The 22,355-nt window shown below is 45.9% G+C and overlaps 1 protein-coding gene across 3 annotated transcripts in view; it reads left to right on the top strand.

The window, feature by feature from the left end:
* Window positions 1–401: 401 nt before the first annotated feature.
* tpst1 (tyrosylprotein sulfotransferase 1) overlaps window positions 402–22,355 on the top strand; it is a 34,514-nt gene continuing 12,560 nt past the window's right edge. The window contains exons 1-3 of one of the 3 annotated variants that reach the window (XM_048263935.1): window positions 402–590; window positions 7,754–8,860; window positions 19,339–19,537. In XM_048263935.1, the coding sequence (XP_048119892.1) occupies window positions 8,016–8,860; window positions 19,339–19,537 (1,044 nt within the window). In that variant the 5' untranslated portion in view covers window positions 402–590; window positions 7,754–8,015. Of the gene's footprint in view, window positions 664–7,753; window positions 8,861–19,338; window positions 19,538–22,355 lie in introns of all 3 variants that reach the window. The other 2 variants (XM_048263934.1, XM_048263936.1) reach the window with 2 other exon arrangements.

Raw genomic sequence — 22,355 nt, 5'->3', positions numbered from 1 at the left:
TTAAGGGGGCAAAGGATAGCTGAATCAATTACTTTAGTCGCTTTGAGTATTTGACTTTAAAAAGCACATTGACTTATGTGCTTTGCTAAAACAATAGCAATTGGAGCATTCAGATATGTTTTCATTGTCCTAAAAATGTATGCATACACTTGTATATTAGTAGTAAGATAGTTTAAGTAGTAAGATAGTTCGATTTTATTTGCAAAGACAGGCAAATAAATAGGTGATGTAGGACTACATTTGTCACAATATATATAGACATGTGGACGTACATGTTATGTACATAGCCTACATACATGGTGAAAGCAGCACATGCACTGGCCCTTTAAATGGGCTGGCGCATAGTTAGTCCTTCTCACTAACCTATAAGCCAATCCAGTATTCCGAGACAAGGTTGCTTTCTGATCTCTCGTCTTTGGAAGGGCCTATCAGCTGTGCGCTTTCAGGGCTACAGTATCAGACTAGTAAAGAAGAGGTGACGCGTTTACCGTGGTACAATTGTAGAGAAAGCAGTTTTTAGTGGACTTGCCTGTCGCAATTGTAAGCACCGAACGGAAGGAGCGGAAGACAAATGGAGTGTATAGACAAAGGTGCTCAAGCCCGTGGAAGTGTTTGCTAACCAGTGAAGCAATTTTATGCCGCCGCAGATCTTCTGCATTCTAGGTGCGTTACGAATCTATAGCGGTACAGTTAGATTAAGGTACAATGTAAATGCTCGTCCTTTGCTCCCTTTCTCTTCAAGGGGTTTCTCTGGCAGTTTGTATCTGTGTGTCTATTGAGACGATCAGGCAGCAGTCTATATTTTCCAGGCAGACGCGAATATCGGTGTGTGAGTGATCAGTCTATGCGCGATTTCAATGTTTTCCTGGCCGAAAAATTAGTGGGTCCTGCACGTGCCAATGTTACGGATAAAAATAATAGTGGTATCTGACACATAGGTATGTTACTACATTGTGTCAGTCGATCCGATCGCGCTCTTGCTTTAATCCTTGTGATTGAGATGTTAACGTTGCCATCTCACATGCTACACAAATAATAATGTGGGACCGATAGGACCACTTAAGTCGGATAAGCTATGTTTGCGTTAATTCTTGTGTTGGCTGCAAGACCTCCGTTATTGGGCTCGCCTGTGGTTATGTAAACACGGATAGACACATTGTTGTTGGTAGTCAACAGTTACATGAGAAAATGTTATTAAGAAAGCCCTGTGAAATTGTTCTTGGGGGAAAACATCAACTTAGTTATTTACTGTTTAGCCTACGATCTGGCGCCTTTTAGTCCTGTCCGCGGAATCATTGGAAATAATTTATGTTTGGTAATTGATAAGAAAACTAAAGTAGGCTACCAACATCTAACTTGTAGACTGTGGAGGCCTATGTTACTTTTGTTGCTGTCCCAGACAATTATTTAATGGGACAGTAGGCATCCGGTTATGTCTTATTGAAAGTCTGGTCCACATCTGGGGTTGTAAGGCTGTGGCATGAAGAGCAACGCACATTTAGCAACATTAAATGCATCAGAATGAAAGAGCGTTTTGATGAGAACCATCTCGTCTCAGCACAATTTCTCCCTCCTGTGTAGTAGACCTATCTCTTCAGCAAGGAGGAATGGCTACTCCCTCTCATCCACTGAGTTCTGCATTAGATGACTAGTCAGGGTGACATCTAGGTTATTGCCGTTTGGTTTCCTGTTGGCTTCTGCTCAGGTAAACTGAATGACCTGCTGCTGTTGCTCATGTCCTTTTGTATCATAAAAAAGACAAACATAGACCTAAAGGAAGTCTATAGCCTACTTCTGAATGTAGGTTCATATCCTATTGTGAATGGCATGACACAATGTGCTTACATCCCGTTGTTGCTTGATAACCCAAGTGAAGAAGAAGGCTGTTCTGTTGGTGATGTTTATTAGTGATTTGTGATTTGTTAGTTTTTTTGGTTTTGATGGTAAATAGGCTTGGTTGTAGATTTGCCACTGTGTAAAATCCCTAAAGCACAAAAAATGAACATCTCTCCTATTTTTTATGTCATGAATTTGCTTATAGTACATATCATCAGCTTTCAAAGAGCATGTTGTCAAATTAGGTAGGCTACTTTCCGTGGTGACCTTCAGCTCATTATCAGCATTACAAATCAGACACAACAGTACGTCATATCATATGTGGTACGTCATCTGTGCAATGTTTCTGGCTAAAAATAATTGGGGGGAAAAAGAGTTGCGTATGCTTTAAATCTTAATTGTGTGTCTGCTCCTTGCTCTGTCTACTCTGCCAGTTTGGCATTTTTATTTTTTTTTCCTGTATTGAGCGTTAATGACTTCAATGTGGACAGTAGTGTGCTGGACTGGTTGTGGTATTGATTGCGGTCTTGGGTTATTTAGCTCTTTTTCTGTCACAGTGCGTTTATTCAGGCTTTTTAAGGTCACGGTTGGGTTTGTGTCCCCTTTGGCTGATGGAGCGGGTCGCTGCATTTCAAATGACCCTTTGCTCTGGCATAGTCTGACCACCCACCTGTGTGTTGCGACACCAGGCACTATGCCCATTAAGTTTCACCTGCAGAATTAGAATTCAGGACTGCAAAGGGTACGTGCTGTATGACTGCCAAGCTACTCTGTGTGGTCTGGTGCACTTGAGGAAATGATTCCCTTTGAAAACGACACAGACTGAAATGCTTCAACTGCTCCTGGTCAGAATAAAGACCCTACTGTGTGCTTTCCTTTTTGGTTTTCTGTATCGTTTTGCACCTCTTTAGAAGCCCTCTGTGTCTCTTTGGGTGAATGATTAATCCAAAACCATGTGGTAGGGTAGTGGTGTTTTAGTTAGTGTCAGTCAGGGGACCACATCGTCCTGTCATTCTGTGTGGTTGGAGTAATTGATTTTTATGGAAAATGGAACACAAATAAAGCTTCCCCGCATTGCCAAATGGCTTTACAACGAAGTGACAATGTTCCATTGATTATAGGTGGTTGTTGGCTTTTATGCAATTACCACTGTTTGTCAAGACCTTAAATAACAGGACGAAGTCGACCAAACCCCGGACTTTCAACCTGTGGAACAAACACGGATGCACTACCAGTGTGTCCGTCTATTTGATGGTGGACACATAGCGCTAAGGGGTGGTGCCTTATGTAAATATGAGTCACTCCTCCTGTTAGTTCTATGGCTCCTGCTCAGGCTGATGTCTCTGTGCTTGATATGACTTTGAGCTAAATGGAGATGGTAATTGATTGAAATATGTTATGTGTGGGAGGCACATTTAGTTTGGCTCTGAAAGGAAAGCAAGCGGTCTCTTACTGTCAGTGTTCAAGGGAACTGAACAGAGCCTTGTGTCTCAGCGTGGTAGCTGTCACTCTGCTGATTTACATTGGCCTTGAAATGTGACACATGTTGCATTTTCAGACACTATTGTAGGTAGGGTTATGTGGATGTTAAATCAGATGTAGTACAGATGCAACTAACAGGTCATAACTAATCGTAATCCAATTTTATCTTCAATGTCGAGTCATCAAAGGCGGATGCTTATCCGAAAACATGGAGAGGAAAAGCTTGAAAGTTGACACTTTGATATTGATGTGAGGAGTAATTGTAGGTTTTAGATGGAAGGGAAGGAGTTATTCTTAAACATCACAGTGTTACTGTGGTGTTGTTGCCTCAGGCCTTGAGTGAAACATGGCACAGGTCAAGTGTCCATTCCCATATATCCATTCCCTCCGCTGTGACTGCCCTGCTTTGATGCTGACACTGACACAGGTTAGAATTTGAACTATGAGCTTCTGCTCACATGACAAAACACTGCACTCCAGGCTATCATATTTCTCTTAAGCAATGTTCCAATAATTGTTGGTCTTGGTTTGAATTAGATTCCAGAGCCAGTTGTGTAATCCCTTCAGATTAGCGAGTGAGACAGACAAAGGGATGTTTAATGGTCTACCGTGACCATAAGGGGTTTACTGGACGGCTTTATCCTTCAGTGAGGTTTTTGGTGCACACTGCAGAAGACTCTGTGTGTTATTTACTGATAACCCCTCACTGCTGAGCATGTTTTACATGTCGACTTCTTTGCCATGGGTTTGATAAGTGGGTGCATAGAGGAGCTTTTTGTAGAGTTTTGCATACAGTTACCGGTCCACTGGTCTGTGTGGAAAAGAGAATGGAGGGCTGCAAAGGTCCAATGGGGAAACCCTTAAGCTGTAATCTTGGCTCTGACTGTTTTTCCAGGGCAAAGAGGTATTTTACATAATCTTCTGGAAGATGGATTATTTACCTCAGCCACTGAATATTTTTGGATTCTAGCTAAAGATCTTGTGGCTTCAAAGCCATTTTTTCCTCTCTCTCCCGACTGGGTTGTTTATGAGACTGTACGTGTTTGTTAGCACATTCAGAACACGTTTAAAGTATGTCCCAATCTCATGTCCTCTCCGTGACCTTAGTGCCTGATACTTTTCCTTTGTGTCTCTCTCTGAATGCCTGTATTGTTTTGACAGTGGACAGACACCGCCTCCATGGCACCTCCTCTACCCTTGATGTGCTTCCTTGATCATATCTGAAGGCTGTTTCAATCACTCAATCAATGCGTGATGTTGGTGGCTCCCAACAAGCATGGGAGGGGATAACCCAACAGCTGAAGAAGCCTCATTTAACATTGTTAAGATTTTCCATCTGGAAAAATCCGTTTAGTCTTTAACCCACCCACCCTTTTTTCTTTCTAAAGCAGGCCCTTCACATCTTGTCTGTCAAGCCCTCCTGAAATGGTTGTCCTTATTAAGTGTTGATGTGGTCTGGTTTCAGCATTGGCCCTTTGAGAATACCCAAATGGATCAATGGAAAAATCCAGTAGAGGATATCGCTAACAGACGTGTGGAGGCTCTATTAAATTAATACCAACACCTTCTTGATTTCAGCTTCACAAAGGTGAAACGCGAAACGCATTGGGTAGTGCTCAACCGCAGTAGTAATTCAGTTGGGCGGCTCTGGTCTTCATTTGCCGTGAGTGAGGCAGTGTTTGTTATGGCATACTGGTGGTCTCTAATTTGACAGACCCCATGAGGTTCCAGGCGTTGGTTTGTTTGTCTGGAGGCTGTTTGTGTACATTTGGTTAACACGGGGGTGACGGGGGCGGCATGTTAGGAGCCTCTATTTGCTTGCTCCTGAATTGCAGAGGTGTCGGTCATTAGGTGTGTGAATTCTGGCCTTCCCCACAGAGCGGCGGCACCGAGGACAGGATCTGAAGGCGTACGTTTGCATGGACAGGCATGAGGAGGTGGCCGGGGGTTGATGTGTGTTTTGCAAATGGAGGAGATCGGTGTGGTGCCAGTATGGCCAGCCTTTTTTAAACTGATCATTTCATTTTTGATTAAACCTTCTTATGTGCAGTATGGCCCATGTGACATGGTGATAAATCATGTTGGTCTCCTTGGTGTGACTTTGCTAGTTATCTTGATGCCTTCTCAGTGTGGTGTCAGTGTGGAGTAGGCAGTGACGCCTTACCAGTTTGCCATTCAGTTACCTCTACTGTACTAACTCATGGCCTGAGAACCCTTTGAAAGTTAGACTTGCTCTCAACAAGATCATGTATCAAAGGACGTTGTTTTCTTTTTTGGGCATTAGCTTGTGTCCAAGACACCTGAACAGGAACAAGGCCCATTATGACTACCAGCACCTCGGTCTCTACACACAGGAGCTTGAGAAGGCCTTTGAACAGTATTTTTCTGTCTTCCCCTTATTGCCCATTACCGAGGAACCCTGGGCTGACTCTGTACTAAGGCTAGTGGGAATAGGCAACCAAGGCCATGATTTAATACTCGGGGAAGAAGACAGGGAAGGCCAACAGCTAGTGACATTGACAGCTTCTCTCAGCGCTTGTGCGTCTCCCAGGAAAGACAGCGGTTGTTAATAACAGAGAATGGATGTAATGGCTTTGTGTGGTGGCTTTGGCAGAGGCTGACGTGGGTACGTGCGTGTGTAACCAGAACTCTTGATTGAATAAAGTAATTCCTCAAGTGCTGCACTGAGAATAAATTGTGGGGGTGGTGGAGAGGGGAGGGGGCAGGGAGGGCGGGCGAGTGAGTGGGGGGAGCCGTCGCTGGTGGTTTGCGCTCGAGCTCGCCGTCATATTGTGCGTAGGTGTCGTCCTTGACTGCGTCTGAACTCCTCCCACTAGCTTGGTCGCTGTAGAATACCAATCAGGCTGGCTGGCAGGTTTGGGTCCTCCATCTCCTCTGTTTCCTTTTCTGTTTTCTCCACCATGATTCTCCACAGAAGTGCTTTTTCACTCTTGACAATCAGTGGGCAATCATCTTTTGACACATCCGTGTTTTGTACGGGATTTTCAGTGACCGTTGTCTACCCTTGACACGTGTTGCTCCTGATCCTGAAGTAGTATGCTATTGCATTGCAGTAGTTGTGCAGTCGGCTGCTTCTCTGTTTTTGGCCTTTTGTGTTCTTTTTTTGCGGCCGAGGATGCTTGTGAAGCCTTTCATGCTGTTTGCCCAGGTCTGCGGTGTGTGTTAGTGACCGTTCATCTGAACTCCATCAAAGCATGCGAGTCCAGCTAGATCTTTGAAATGCTGAAAAAAAAAGCCTACGTTTGCACTCTCAGATATAGTCATGGAATACTCCTCTGGCTCATGTCCAGCAAAAACACCCCCCCCTTCCTCTCCCCCCCACACACACACACATACTTGGATAGACCCACACACACTCGACTCTCGGAAATGGCTCTCGCTTCAGGAACAAGGCGCTGAGGAGAAGGCGGCCCCGGCCTGTGGGCCTCCGCAGAAGGTTCCCAGCTGTGCCGCCGCCCCGCTGCAGTCTCCTCCTGCCCGCTCCTGGCCGCTTCCTTCTGTGAGCCCCCGCTGCTGACTGCGGGGCCTGTAGACGACACAGAGCCAGACGCTCTGGAAGAGGTTCGGCCCTCTGGTCAGAGAATTGCTCAGGCAAAACCTCTGTACAAAACCCAGGCAACCAGAGCCAGAGCAGTGTGGTGGTTTTAATGTGCGATCCCCTTGCGTTAAGCGTGCCGCCTACACCCTAAACACTGTGTACAGCTCAGGGCAAATTGAAGACTTCAAGGCTATAATACATCTTGTTCCTTTTTTTCCCCTCATCGAAATAAACATTGAACGCTTGAAAAGAAGATGCGAAAAAGAACATTAAATGAAACATGAGTCAAGGGTGAAAGATTTAATACCATCTGAATATAGTTTTTCGTTTCTCGTTTCAAGCTTTCATTTGTCTCTTATCTGTCTTCAGGAATCGAATTATGCTTATCATTCAAAATGCTGAAGATGTAACATCTCCGCTTTCACATTTTGTATCCTTTCCTGGAGTCATTTGTATTCCACTCAGCGATTGTGTTTGTTGTGACAAGGCCATTTTTTGATGCTAGCCTTGTGTTTAATACTCATTGTAATGTCGCCCTTGTGATAAATAGGCAATTTGAATGGACCTGTGAATTGTTGTAATTAGAGACTCTTAGTGGATGAAAAGGATTTGGAGCATGATTTAGTTAGTATTAGGCACGTGGTCTTGTCATGTTATTTAACAGACTAACTGAATTAATGCGAAGATGTGTTTTTCCTGTAAATGCGGACAATTTTGAATGCTATTTCGTTAACAAAAAAAGTGACTTTAAGTTAACGAAAACAATGTGATGAAAGAAGAAAGACTTCCTCAAGTGTTTCTTATCAATCAAGTGCAAGTGAGGATGTGGTAGACATTTCCTATGCTTAAGATGTCATTTCTGTTTTTCTCTCACAGGCCCCATGGAGTTGGGTACCCGACGAGCGCTGGACGCCACCACCACCACTACCCCCTCCTCTCTCCACTCGTCCACCGACAGCCAGCCCTGAACGACGGGTTCGCACCTCTCCCCTCCCCCTCCCCTCTGCCATACCCCTGTCCCCTTCACCCTTCACCCATCACCCACACCGCCTGCCCCTCCCCCCCTGCTGCTCTGCTGGCTCCTCCTGTCCTCCTTCTGTCCCTGGGCCCCTCCGCTCCGCCGCTGTCGCCCCCCGAGATGATCGGCAAACTCAAGCAGAACCTGCTGGTGGCCTGCCTGGTCATCAGCTCGGTCACCGTCTTCTACCTGGGCCGGCACGCCATGGAGTGCCACCACCGCATCGAGGAGCGTAGTGGCAGCCAGCCGCTGGTGCTGGGCAGCAGTCTGCGAGCCACGCTGCGCACCGGCCAGAACCTCAGCAGCCCCTTCGTCTACAACAAGGACATGCCGCTCATCTTCATCGGCGGCGTGCCACGCAGCGGCACCACGCTGATGCGTGCCATGCTGGACGCCCACCCCGAGGTGCGCTGCGGCGAGGAGACGCGGGTCATCCCGCGCATCCTGGCCATGAAGCAGATGTGGAGCCGCTCGGGCCGTGAGAAGATGCGGCTGGACGAGGCGGGCGTCACCGACGAGGTGCTGGACTCGGCCATGCAGGCCTTCCTGCTGGAGATCATCGTCAAGCACGGCGAGCCGGCCGCCTACCTCTGCAACAAGGACCCCTTCGCCCTCAAGTCCCTCTCCTATCTGGCCAAAATCTTCCCGCACGCCAAGTTCATCCTCATGATCCGCGACGGACGCGCCTCCGTCCACTCCATGATCTCACGCAAAGTGACCATAGCCGGCTTCGACCTGGGCAGCTACCGGGACTGCCTGACCAAGTGGAACCGGGCCATAGAGACGATGTACACACAGTGCCTGGAGGTTTCCGACAAGTGTCTGCCCGTGCACTATGAGCAGCTGGTCCTGCACCCGGAGAAGTGGATGAGGACACTGTTGAAATTCCTCAACATTCCCTGGAACGAGGCAGTGCTGCACCACGAGGAGCTCATCGGAAAAGCTGGAGGTGTATCGCTCTCCAAGTAAGTGCCGATGGCATGTCTCTAGGGAATCGCCTCATTGCTTTCTTATCTTCCCGTAGGTTGTGTGAGGTTTCCTTGGCACGACTCGGCGTGTGAGAAGGCACAAGTGCTAAACAAGCAGCAATTGTTTGGCAGTAATTACTGGCTCTGGTTGAACACAAAGCAGACCTCCAAAACTTTCCATTGCTAAGCTAGCATCCCGTTGGCACCCGAAACATCCAGGGGTATCTGGGTCATTTCTGCTCGGCTAACTTACTCTCTCTCTCTCTCTCTCTCTCTCTCTCTCTCTCTCTCTCTCTCTCTCTCTCTCTCTTACACACACACACACACACTATTTCGGATGTCCTTAATACTCAGGGTGTAGCAGCTGTGAGTCTGTTTTCCTTGTATTTGCCAGCTGATAGGCTAGCACATTCCTCCAAGCTCTATGCTGATAAGAATTCTAAGAAATAGTCTACTGGGAGTATCATCATGTTTATATGACTGATTTTGTCATTTCCTGCAGCTCCTTCTCATAGCTGTGCACTTAATGGAAGTAATTGGGGCTAAATTAGCCTAGCCACAGCAGACTGTTAGGAGTGATTCAAGTTTGCCCTACAGCATTCTTTCAGCATGTTAAAACTGGTAGGCACCTCCATAGTTCCATTGGGATATAGACAGGAAATATCCAGTAGTACACTGACCGAAACATTTGTAAGTTCTTCCATCCACTAGGACTCTGTATGGTGATATGAAACAGCTACAGTGTGTTTGTGTTAGTCTTTTGGCAGCCCATTTTCATAAACTCAGCCTCGGGTGATTGTAACACAGCCTTATTGTGTCAGACATGTCCAACAGTTCATTTAGTGCTAATCTTTAGGGAGCTTCTCTTCCAAGTACAGGACAAGGTTAGTGTCCACTACATTAGTCTTTTTCGCTCTTGAGGAATTGCTCCGACTTCTCTGCATCTGGCACAAAGCATGGCTGACTTTAGGTCTGTGTTTCATTTATGGTCGCTGGGATATGGCCGGTGTGACTCACATGGCCTCCAGAAATGTTGGGCTAGAGCGGCAGAGTCACCCACCACTGCCCTGTGTCTAAACTGGAGCCCCCTGTGTTGGCTCTCCCTCTCAAGATATTTGGCTTCCGTCTGGGTATTGTCTGCCTCCGGGATTGCACAAAGTTTTAATAAGAAAAGCGTTACACAACCCAGCTCCGTTACTCCCCTCCCCTGACCATACTGTAGCTCTGGTTCAGCGTCCTTGCCTCTGAAGATGTCTCTTTCATCCTACTGTGTGACTTAGATCTCCACACATCTTTCTTTCTTTCTTTCTTTCTTTCTTTCTTTCTCTCTCTCTCTCTATCTGTCTCAGTCTCTCTGTCTATTCCAGAACACTCTGCATTGTAATCGGTGAACATGGGTCCTGTATCCTTCAGATATTCTGCGGTCTGCAAGCACACTTGCTCTTCCAATCGAGGCAGTGAGGTGTTTTCACAGGCTTGTGTTTGTGAGGAGTGTGATGGCGGTCGTGGAGAGCGACGCACAGGGAACCCGTCCCCAGGGAGGAAAGGAGGGAAATAGAGCAAAGAACTGGTCTTACACAGGGGGGCTCTTTGTGCCTAGTAGGTGGTGTGGTATTTCAAAGGAGGGAGCACACACACACGCACGCACGCACGCACGCACGCACGCACGCACGCACGCACGCACGCACACACACACACACACACACACACGCTCACACTTTCTCTCTCTCTTTCTCTCTCGCTCTCTCACTGGCATACTCATACACACAGTGAACTACATATCCTAGGAATCTGACATGCTGATTGAATTTGTGTTACCACCACAGTCACATGGGCATGTAAGAAAGTAATGGCAGAAAAAGACCTCTTTGGAGGCTTTCAAACTAACCCAGAATCCAGCAGAGCAGGTCTTTTTTTCATTTATCAACATTTTTTGATTAAAAGTTGTATCATGAACATTGTCCGCTCGAATCCGAGCAGTAATCTGATGAAATCTGCCCAATCTCTGGGAAATGTCCTGGAAAAAAAGTCCGCAGAGTGACCTCTAAAGCGGCTGCACGTCCCTCCCAGAACACTCTCTCTCTCTCTCTCTCTCTCTCTCTGTCTCTGTCTCTGTCTCTGTCTCTGTCTCTCTCTCTCTCTCTCTCTCTCTCTCTCTCTCTCTCTCTCTCTCTCTCTCTCTCTCTTGCTGTCCAAACTCCAGCGGGGACACGGGGAAGCCAGCCAGAGGAAGATGAGGACGACAACAAACTATGTGCTGTTCTTCGCTCCACTACGCGACTCCATTCATGTACTGTGTTGTAATGAGTTTCAGCAGACATATTGCACAACTTCAGAATGGCCGTCCCACCACCTCCTTCCCTTTCCTTCCTCCTTTCTTCTCTGTTTCAACATCCAAGAGTTGAGAACTTTTTTGGAGGGCTGAAGCCTTTGGCTGTATGTTGGCGGGCGACATTACGGCCCAGTGAAACTCTCCTCTCCCCTCTGGCTGTGCGTGGCTGGGTTGGCTGAGTACTACTGAGCCAGGGTTGGGCAGATTGCTGTGAATGGTGTTCATTGATTTCTTTTTTTTTCTCCCTCCCCCCCACCCACCCCGGGACACTAAATGGTGGCTTGTCCATGATCAGAGTGGCAGGAGCTCTGGGTCCTTGGAGGGACAGCGTTTGCAACGAGACACCGCGTACCAATGACTCGTCCTACCACACGGATTAATTGATTATTTATTAAAAAAAATAGTTTCGCCTGTGTTGGATGCAACAGAAGGCTGTTTCTGTGGTGAATTGATTCTATCCAACCCCGCCCCCCTCCTACCTCCACCCCACATATACACACACATCTCCCTGTAGCCATTTCCTATCTTTGTTTGCTGCAGCTGTCTTCTTGGCGTCCGCTGTTTGGTGGATATTGACTGTTTCTATAGCAGCACAGATAGATCGTATTGGCCTCTTTGCAAAGCCAGCGAGACAAACGTTCAGCAAGCGAGATCCGTGTCCCGTTATCATCAACTCCTAAATCAGAGCTCATTCTTCATGTCGTGATTCCGTTTCTTTCCCCTCGCGTGGGGATGATTAAAGAGTTTGTTCGAAACTCTGTTCCAGGGTAACACATCTGGTGCAGTTTCCACTTGAATTGTGCTTTTTTAAATTTGCATCAGGAAACTTCTGAGGAGTTTATCGCAAGAGCTGCAGCAACTGGGCTGGCAGCAGCAGAGGAAGGACCCGGTCTTCCCATCAGATGAGTCCGAGCGGGCCTCTGGTCTCGGAGGAGGGCTGATGGGCAGCTCTAGTGGTCTTTTAAAAGCCCTTCATCATATGCACTTCTGGGCTCGCCAGCCCCCCTTAACAGTGGTGGGCCTGAGTGCTGGCTCGGCTCGCTTCGCTATCTGTAGCCACAGGCAAAAGGCAAAAGACCCTTCCCCCCCCCTCCTTCTCAGTTAGAGGACGACAGAGAGCCAGAGAGATGGAGACGGCGGGCTGAAGGGGGTCGAGACAGACGAGAGAGAGAGAGACAGAGAGAGAGAGAGAGAGAGAGAGAGAAAGATGAATAGGCAGAAAGAGGGAGAGAGAGAGACACACATCAGCCCCAGACATTGACCAGCTGCTTGACACATGCACATCTAGTACCCACTGACACCAATCAAATATTCATAAACGGCAGCCCGCCACACGAAACCTCAGGAGACCCTGTTTGTGTGGTAGTGCTAAATAGTCAGCACAATATGCCCTGTGACCTGCTCTGCCCACTGCACCAGTTATGGTCATACAGTTTAGGCTCAGTGATTGAAAACAATCCATTTTTTGTCATCCTCGCTTAGAACTGGAACCCACTTTATGATTTCTATTCATCATTTCATCTCTGTGTTGTACTTGAGGTTTGTTTTGTACAGTGGTGCTGCTCTGATTGCATTGCAAGAGCTTCGTTTGTTTTGCTCTCCTTTGTTATACTATGACACTGTCATTATCCGACCACTTGAAACCGCTAGTCACACAGAATGGCATACAATGAGCTCACCATAAACATCAAAACGCTCATCTTGGGTTGAAAGTTGACAAGGTAATTACCAGGAGAACCCAGAAATGTGCAGTTACGTCACACACCAGCCAAAATGGTGTCCCACACATCTATATCCAAACTTTCTACCAGGTCTAGTATGCGGTCCATAGTCAGCAAAAATGCCTGTACTTAATAGTTTTACAACTTGCCCATCCTCTATTTCACAGAAGTCATGACATGATATTTGGGAAATGGAAGGGTGTGTGTCCCTGGGGAAACCTGTAGGCCTGTGATCGACTTTTTTATGCAAACATCAAACCTTCCCTTCTTTCCGCAAGGGGACTACAGGATTGGTACTCCATTACATTTTGCTCTACACAACACTTGCCATCCACTTAGCGTTACCAGTTGGCAACCCCAGGTCCCTATCTCCAAAGCCCCCCCACCCACCCCACCTCCTGTCTCTGAACCTTGGCTTGGCAAGCATATAGGCAAGCTAACGAGGACCTGCCCATTAACATCAATTATATGCCCATGATTTAGAGATGACTGCTACCAGCAACCACGCCATTACTTAGAGCGGCCCCTGGGCAGCAAAGGGTCTCTCTCTTATCTCCCTTTAGTGATACAGCAGCACCATGCAAAAAGCACTACCCCCCACACACACACACACACACACATGAATAATTGACAAACAGCCAGAAGCCATTAAGTGCCTCTTCCAGTAGAGAGCGTCATATGACATTTGCTTGTTTACTGATTTATTTATTTCTTTGTTGACTTATTTATTTATTTATCGTTTTATTTATTTCCTGTTAGACGCGAGGCGAGGAGAGGAGCCTGGTGTAATTTGCGTGATTGAAGGCCCTGGGAGAGTGCGGGAGATGCAAGAGATAGAGAGGGCAGAGTGAGTCCAGAGCTGCGGTGTTGGCAGGGGAATAGAAATCGCCCATGTGCCCTTCCACTGCTCCTATCTATGGAGAATCTATGGAGAAACAGAACCATACCTGTTGTCATTAAGAAAAGAAAATGTCCTTTTTTATCCTTTTTTTGTACATTTTTGTTGTTGTTTTGCTCACGTTGGGCTTTATTTGTTGTGGTGTATTTTTTTTTTCTTTGTGTATTCTGCATCACAGCACATATGGAACGTAGGAGGATCGGATGAAGGCTGTCTATGATTCACGCAGCCAGTTCATGATATGAGACCGGGAAAAATGACTGTGCAGATTTACTCTAAATCATGCGGGATCAGCCTGTGTGTGTGTGTGTCAGTGTGTGTCAGTGTGTGTATGTGTGTGTTGTTGAGAGAGAGAGAGGTGTCAATGAAAGGGTGAGATTGACATTGTCTTCCATCACCTCCACAAAAACCATCCAGCAGAGTTACCAGCCCCCTCCCCTCTCTCTCTGTCTCTGTCCTTCTCTGTCTCTCTCTCTCTCTCTGTCTCTCTCTCTCACTCTGCCTCAGCAGATGCCACCCTGCGGAGTGTTAATGTCTTAAAATATTCATGCCAGTTAGCAGTGCTGCACCAAAGCCCGCCTGGCTCCGCATTTGTTGGCCATGGCAACAGGAGAATAGGAAAGAAGCCTGCTTTCCAAGGAGATTCAGAATGAGTCATTTCTTAGCAAGCCTGTCAGCAACGGCTTGGTATCCCTTTCTGGGCCTGTTTTTCTTTCATTGTTTTGTTTGTTTTGCTTCTGTTTCGTTTTGAATTTGGATTTTTACACAGAATGCCTTCAAGGGAACATTCATTCATTTGTAAAGAAAAACAATAGAAGGGGGAAAAATAACAAGAACATCATGCTGGCCATAAAGAGAAGGATGGATGAATGCAACCATTAACCATTCCGGCTCTTGCTGTGTCAGGGTGGTTAGATAGGAATGCACTCTGTTTCTAAATGGATCTACAATCAGTACAACTGACAAGGGACTGGACTGGGCAAACGCAGTGGACATTTCTTTCCTAAATGGACCTCAATGTGCCTAGGGATGAATAACCTGGCTGGTCGTGAGGATGCATCTTCTAAATGGGTGTGTGTGTGAGCATGTTCCCTAGTGACAGTAGAGTACACTACTACTACACCCTGTGTGATGGAGCCTCATGTTAAACATGGGCGGTGGTAGCATAGTGGTTAAGGAGCTGGGCTAGCATGCAGTAGTCTAAAAAGTTGTGTGTTCAATTCCCGGCTTCCACCGCTGTGCCCTTGAGCAAGGCACTTAACCCCAAAGTTGCTCCGGGGACAGTGTAGTCCCTTGTAATATAGTTAACATATAAGTCCCTTTTGGTTGGAAAGAGTCTGCTAAATTAATACATGCAAATGTAAACAGGTGGGAGCTGGTAGTCTAATCTGGTCTTGGAGAATCCAAATGCATTTTTCTTTTCCATGCATCCAGCCCCACACAACCACATCAGACAGGTACACAGTGAAGGGAGTTGAGCCTTAAGCCAGAAGTTCAAATGAGGCAAAGAGAGGGGAATGTTCATGGTGATTGTCTATTGTTCATGGTAATTATTGTTTGCAGTTTAAAGCAAACAATTTTAAATGTTTACACAAAAACATTGACAATTCAAAAGTTCAAAGAAAACACATATGCCACTAGTGTTTATCACTGTTTGCCAAATTTGAACACGCTTCCACTAATCTTGCTTTGTAGTGAACCCCCCTGATTGAGCTTCTCCTGATACATTTTGAAAACCTAATTTGCTTTGGAACCTAGAACGTTCTAATCTGATGGTGACTCAAGAAAAGCTGGAGAACATTCCTGTGACTGAAAAGGCCATTCAGGAGTGGGTAAGAGGGGGAAAATGGCCTCAGTCGCATATGTTCCAATAAATGAATCTGGGAATGCCTCTCTGGTTAGTAAGATTTAATTTAGCCTGATGAGATTATAGCACAGGCTTGCCTTCGTTTGGTTTCCACGGTTTCCACGCTTTGCCGGTTTTTGTGCATGTTGCTACAGTGTTATGGAAACTGCACTTGCCAGCGTCCCTTTTTGAGTTTTGCTGTTTGCGTCAGGCAGCTGACCTGGAGACTGCACTCTCTTTGGCAGTGCGGCACACACACACAGAGCAGTCATTCTCTCTGTGGTGTTTGGTAGGGCATCAGAAGGCACGCACAAACTTGGATCGGCCACTCTTGTGAGTGCCTCAGCAGTGCAACATGCCAAGATGAGTCATGCCACAGGCCTCGCCCCAGAAAGTGGTGAGCCGCTAAAAGGAGAAGGGCTTGGGGGGTTGGGGGTTGGGGGTAGTACTCCTTGAAGCTGGTCCCTCTGGCTGAAAAGAATTTGTCGTTCTGTTGATCCGATTCCAAGTCAGCGTGTTTTTTTTATTTCTGTCTGGTGATCAAAATGCCTCACTTCATATCCTTCCCTCCTTTTTCCCTTTCCTTTTTTCCATATCACTCCCATCTCTCCATCTTTCAATTGCATATCCTCTTTCCATCACTCCACTATTCCACCACTCACTTTCTCCCTCTCACTCCCCTCCCCTCCTCTCTCTGTGTTGGTATGCTGCTGCTGTTACCCTCCTCTCCTCCCCACAAATGTGCAGGGCGTCTCTGTGATGTCCATGAGGCAGGCCTGCAGCACATCTCCTCTGCCTCTGTTGCAGATGGCCACTGGCTTAAGTAGGGCTGTCTCCTATCTGCGTTCAGTATGGTGTGTGCGTGTGTGTGTGCGTGTGCGTGTGTGTGTGCAGCTAAGGGGTGGGCTGGTGGGATGTGGCTTAGTGAGAGAACTCAAGTCTGGCTGACATATTTGATGTTCCCCCAAAACAGACTTAGTGGAAACGTGTGTTATAGAATCAGTGCACGTGTATGTGAGTCTGTGTGTGTGCATTAAAGCATGAAGGTACTTAGGTATGTAAGTGAGGGTTCCAGACAGGTGGAATGTTGATCTTTCCTAGTATAATATTTCCCAAAGACAAGACCATTTCTCGTCATGGCTTGTAAAACTGTTGGAAGAAATTTTGTAACCCATTTCACAAAACACGCCCCGAAGCTTTAACAAAGACGTGACTGGTTTTGTCACTCTTGTCTTAGTGATTTTGAAAACCCCTCAAGTATACATGTATACCACATTTCAGCTGCCTCACTAGGCAAATGCTTTCCTTGTAAATACATACAGTCATCCAAGGAGTCACTAAATATTTAATTCACTCCAATAACTCATTTATGTGTTTGTGTTGTGCGTCTGTGACATATTTAAACAACAGCACACACAAGGCCCTCCCTCGGCATCTAGCTAACTGTTGATGCCAACTGTTACCGTAGACACAGCTGAGTGATCTGCAGCCTGCTATGACCCCGCAGCCTGATGTTGGCACAGTGTACTATTTCATAAGGAGAAAAGGTGCACTCCACCTCGACTAAAGTCTTTGGGTGCAAGCTACAAGTAAACTATGATAATACAAAAAATACATACTTTTTATTGTTGATTTATTAGTAGGCCTAAGACTACAGATCCTGTTCAACTGCTTCCTCTGCCCACAACTGTTTCAAAATAAAAGTCCATTTAAACTATCCAACTTTTTAACTGTTCAACTCCCTGTCAGTCAACTATGACTCCCATCAACTGTATCCTCTGCTTAAAACTGTTTCAAAATAAAAGTCCTCACTAGCTAGTTAGCATTGTTAGCATTTTTAGCAAAAATTCTAGAAAACGTTAGCTAAGTAACATGGTTAGCATAGTTATCATTGTTAGCATAACCACTAGAAAACATTAGTTAAGTTAGTTAAGTAACATGGTTAGCATGATTAGCATTGTTAGCATATTTAGCATAACTGCTAGCAAACATTAGTCATTCCAACTCTTAGTTATCCTCAACTATTTACCTATACAGAGCCATGAAACTATCTGTCTATCAACATTCATTAAACTATCTGCCAATCAACAACCATTAAACTATTTGCCTATCAACACGCATTAAACTATCAGTCTATCAACAACTTTTAAACTATCTACATTCAACTTTTAAACTTTCAACATTCAACTATGTGTATCAACATCCATTAAACTATCTGTCTATTAAACTATTTGTCTATCAACAACTTTAAAACTATCTACATTCAACTTTTAAACTGTCTACTTTTAAACTATCAACTTTTATTAAGCTATAACCACCATGTCTATCCTAGCATCATTTTCATGCACTCGTAATTCCCTGGAATTACTTCATCTAGTTTTATTTATTCTCTCTTTTTTCATTTTCCTCACTTCTTTTTGTGTACACATCTCAGAACCATGGCTAGACCAAACCTTTTTGTTAATCCCAGTGTAATTTTAGAATTGCTAAATCCTACAACAGTTGACCTTTTTCACAAGTTGTTGCCAAGTGAGATGCAACAGAATTTAGCTGGCTGACCATTGTTAAAAAAGGGAATGTTGCAATATTGTGAAAGCACTTAATCACTAAGCTTGCAGTGGCGGCTCTTCCTAATGTTTCAGACAAAAATGAAAAAAAAAAAAAAGCTTCAGCATTGATATGAATGGGCACACACTTAACATTTTTTTCCTGGAGCTGCTTTAGTTTCTTTACAGGAGAACTTTAATGAGATGTGTTGTGGTTTGTTGGGTCTTTTTTTAATATTGAATGGCGGTACACATGTCAGTAAATCTTCTTTATGCGACTTGGGAAAGCCATTATGACAAATGTACGGTATGCCTGCCTTTCTGTTCCATCCCCCAGCCCTAGTTCAGCTTGCAGTTTCATAATGCAGAGCATTTAGTCATAATGCGGAGCAAGATACAGTATGTCTCTGACGTCCCACTGGCAACAGCTGCATATGAATTTTGTCCAGAAAATGTCTCCGGCTCCCACCCTCCCCACATGTCTGAACGGCGTTTTTTATCAGGTTTTTCCATTTACATGGGTTGCCTCGCAGCCAGCAAGTCCTGTTCTGTCTTCACTTATGGCCGTATGGGGAAGAATAGTCACCGCCAACTAATCGGCTTATAGAGCAATAGGGTTTCTGAGGGGGCTAGTGCATCACGATGGAAAATAGCCTTTTCACAAGTGTCGTAATATCTTAATCGAATCTGATTGCCGCGTGAGCCATGAAATCTGATGCGCGATGACAAGGGCGATGAGCTCAGAGAGTGAAAGGCCATTCATTCTGCCCATTTTATGGGGCGCTTTTAAGGCGAAAGAGGATGAGGGGCCATCTTTAATTGTATTGTGCGATCCAATTACCCGCAATTAGCCACCAAGCGTGAGGGGAAGAGGCTGCTAATCTGGCCTCTGTGTGGTCCTGTCTCTGGGATGCCCATATGTTTGTTGATGTTTGTTTATTTGTGTGTTTGTTTGCTTGTCTCAATTGACCAGGTGATCAAGCTTGTCAACGGTGTGGCCTTATCTAAGTGTGAGAGAAGCCAACGGAACTCTACGGGGCGCCAATCATTCCACTGTGTGGTTCTGTTGCCTAAGGGGCCGTGTTTTTGTTGATGGTGACATTTTGTTTGTTTGTTTGTCTGTTTTTTGCAGGGTAGAACGGTCGACGGACCAGGTGATCAAGCCTGTCAACGTGGAGGCCTTATCCAAGTGGGTGGGCAAGATCCCGGCGGACGTGCTGCGGGACATGGCTGTCATCGCCCCCATGCTCTCACGGCTCGGCTACGACCCGCACGCCAACCCGCCCAACTACGGCCGGCCCGACGCCCGGGTTCTGGACAACACTAGAAGGGTGAGTTGTGGTCACTGGCCATCACAGACTGAGCCTCAGCCTAAGTCCTGCCGCAGGGCACAAGGATTTCCTCACTCACATATTAAAGTCGTTTGTCAGGAAGGCCGACGTCCCTCGACACCCATTCGTGCAAAGCTGCTGATCTTTAGCTAGACGTATTTATCATGTTTTGCCCAGCAGTGGCCTATTTTTCTAAACCCATTTTACATTTCTGTGTCACATTCTCACTGACTTTGTGGAGTAGATGCCCTCCTCATAAGCTACTGCAATAAATTCCTTTGTGTGTGGTCCACATATAAAAGGCCAAAGTAAGTTACAGTCTTGACCATGCAGAGTATATAGACAGTGGACTTGACTGTAAGTCAGGAACGACCATAATGAATCATCCATATGTTCTTTTGACCTTTTGATGTAACCAGGGCCTTTCTCTATTACCAAGGAGGTATTGCATATGCTTAAAAATGTAATGTAATAAGGCATATGTAGTCTCTGGTGGGCTGTATCAGGTGACCAGTGCGCAGACGAAGCTCTGGGGATTTTGTGTCCTTCAGCAGCATATTTGGTGTTTATTTTTATCTCCTGATCCCGGCACTAAAATGCATAAATTCCATTCTGCGGCAGCCACGTGTTGGAGCAGCCACTTAAGCTTTGAGTTGTCCCACGTGGTTGGCGGTTCACTCTGAGGTTGTGATGACAGACGTGCCAAACAGTGGCATCCCTAACTTAATATCTCTTTTTTTTTTCACCTCCATTAACCAACACCTTGTGATTTCGTTTGCCTGAGCACCTTTTGCTTGTATGTGTTCTGAAGGTCCTTCATGCTCGCCTCTCTAAATCGCTTTATGCTGCCTGTCAAGGGAGCTTTTTATTTCACAGATTATTTTTTGTCTGTTTCATCTGTTTCAATTTTGAGTCTCTTATGAGTGCAGGTTTTAAAAGCAAAGTGAGTGCTGGAAATCTGAGTCCAGAGTAGTGTTTTAGCGCTGAGTGCTCTAAACACTGTCCCAGAAGAACTAGCCTTAATATCCTTGAGCTGATGGGAGTAGCCCAACCTCCATTAGGACCTTTTTCTCCCCCATGTTAATACCTTCAGATAGCTTGAGACACTTGGACGAGACTGTTTGTTTATGTTTTGTTTTTTTTCCGTGGTGATGAATATGATGACCGTAGCACATTGCAATGACTGGTACGGTAACAGTGCAGTGCAGTGTAAACAGTGCAGTACATGACTTGAGACGTGAAGTCGATTCCAGTACCTTCAGATTGACGTGAGCCATCAGCTATAAATTGAAACACTCCACTCAATCTCTTTAAATGTCATCATTCCTCTTAGATTATTGATTATTAATAATTTGTAATGTTTCATAATGGACACTCACCTACTTTATTCTGTCAACATAAAACAGATACTCCAGACTGTTATAAAATGAGATTAGATTGGCGAGTAATTGCAGGCAGAGTAGTCTCTCCCATTCATATATCAAAATCTATTATTGATTGCTTTTTCCTGTTACTACTGTGCTGGCTCTATGGTCTTGCAGAGGAGGTTATTAACTTTCAGCTCCTTTAGTTCTGAGTAACAAACACTTCCTGAGGTTGTAAGTCAAGGTAAAACTAGGGTATGCTATTTCCAGACTGAGCCCATCATACTGGCTTCAATAGGAGATTCCAAGGCTGACATTGTCACATTCTGGGAAATGTTTGGCTGAGGGTGTTGTACTGTTTCTGTGTCATCCCAACCAAGCACAGTGTGATTCCATAGCAGCATGAAAGCCATGCAGGACTTATTACTGCAGACTAACTGCAGTTCCATCACACCCTGTGGGTTTTTCTCTCTGTGTAAGAGCTAACGATGAACTCATACACTGTACACAGAACCATTGTGTAATAGCTGGGAACACAACACATTGAGTTGTTCTAGCTTTTGGCTCCCTGTATTTCTCTGTATCTCCATCTCTTAAGTTTTGTTGAGCCAGACGAGGCTCAGCAAAAGTTGGGTGGTTCCTGCCGGGAACCATGCTGTGAGCTGCGTTCTAATGAGAACCATACTGCCGCTCTCCTCATTCCACCCCCCACTCCAAGGCTGGGGAGTTCTGTTCAGTGGAATTCAGCCTCTCATAGCACTGCGGTGTGGGGCGGTCCTGTCCAGGCTACTTTCTCCGTCTAGGTCTCCACGGGAAGCCCGGTATTCATCCCTGACATTGCAACACTTTTTCCATGTGTCGGGGAAAGACGGATTGGGAAGAGGAGGAATTGGGCTGGGGGCTGGGGGGCGAAACTGCACAACGGGATCTTCTGGAAGGAGGGGTGGTGGGGGGAGGGGTGTAATGTGTGTGGTGGGAGGCATTCCTAGACTGCATGAGATAGTGGGCTTCGGCGATGTCTGACCACAATTCATACGATGGGAGTGAGCTTTTCTCTCCCCTTCAGTTTTGCTATGTGTCTTGAGTTTGAGTGTTTTCAGTGGCTTGAGGCTTTAGTGGTATTGCTCTTATATTTATTGCCTTCATCAGACTCTGTCGTCACTGCAACGCTCATACCACTCTGCCAGTGCGGTATGTCCCCTGGCGCTGTCATTGGTCTCACACACCCCTTCTTGTCATCTCTGTCACCCGTGTCCTGATGGCCTTCACAGACAGAATCCATCCCTCCTCCTTTCTCTCTTTCTCTCTCTCTCTCTCCGTCTCTCTCGGTCCCTCTCCTTCTGTCTGTCTGACTGGTTGTCTGTCTCTCTCTCTCTCTCTCTCTTTCTTTCTCTCTCTCTCTCTCTCTCTCACACCCTTTGGTGGTGTGAAATATCTCTGGAGGAATCTGGCGT

The sequence above is a fragment of the Alosa alosa genome, chromosome 15, assembly GCF_017589495.1.
Source record: "Alosa alosa isolate M-15738 ecotype Scorff River chromosome 15, AALO_Geno_1.1, whole genome shotgun sequence".
NCBI classification, from domain to species: Eukaryota; Metazoa; Chordata; class Actinopteri; order Clupeiformes; family Clupeidae; genus Alosa; species Alosa alosa.
This window is presented reverse-complemented; position numbering and strand designations above follow the sequence as displayed.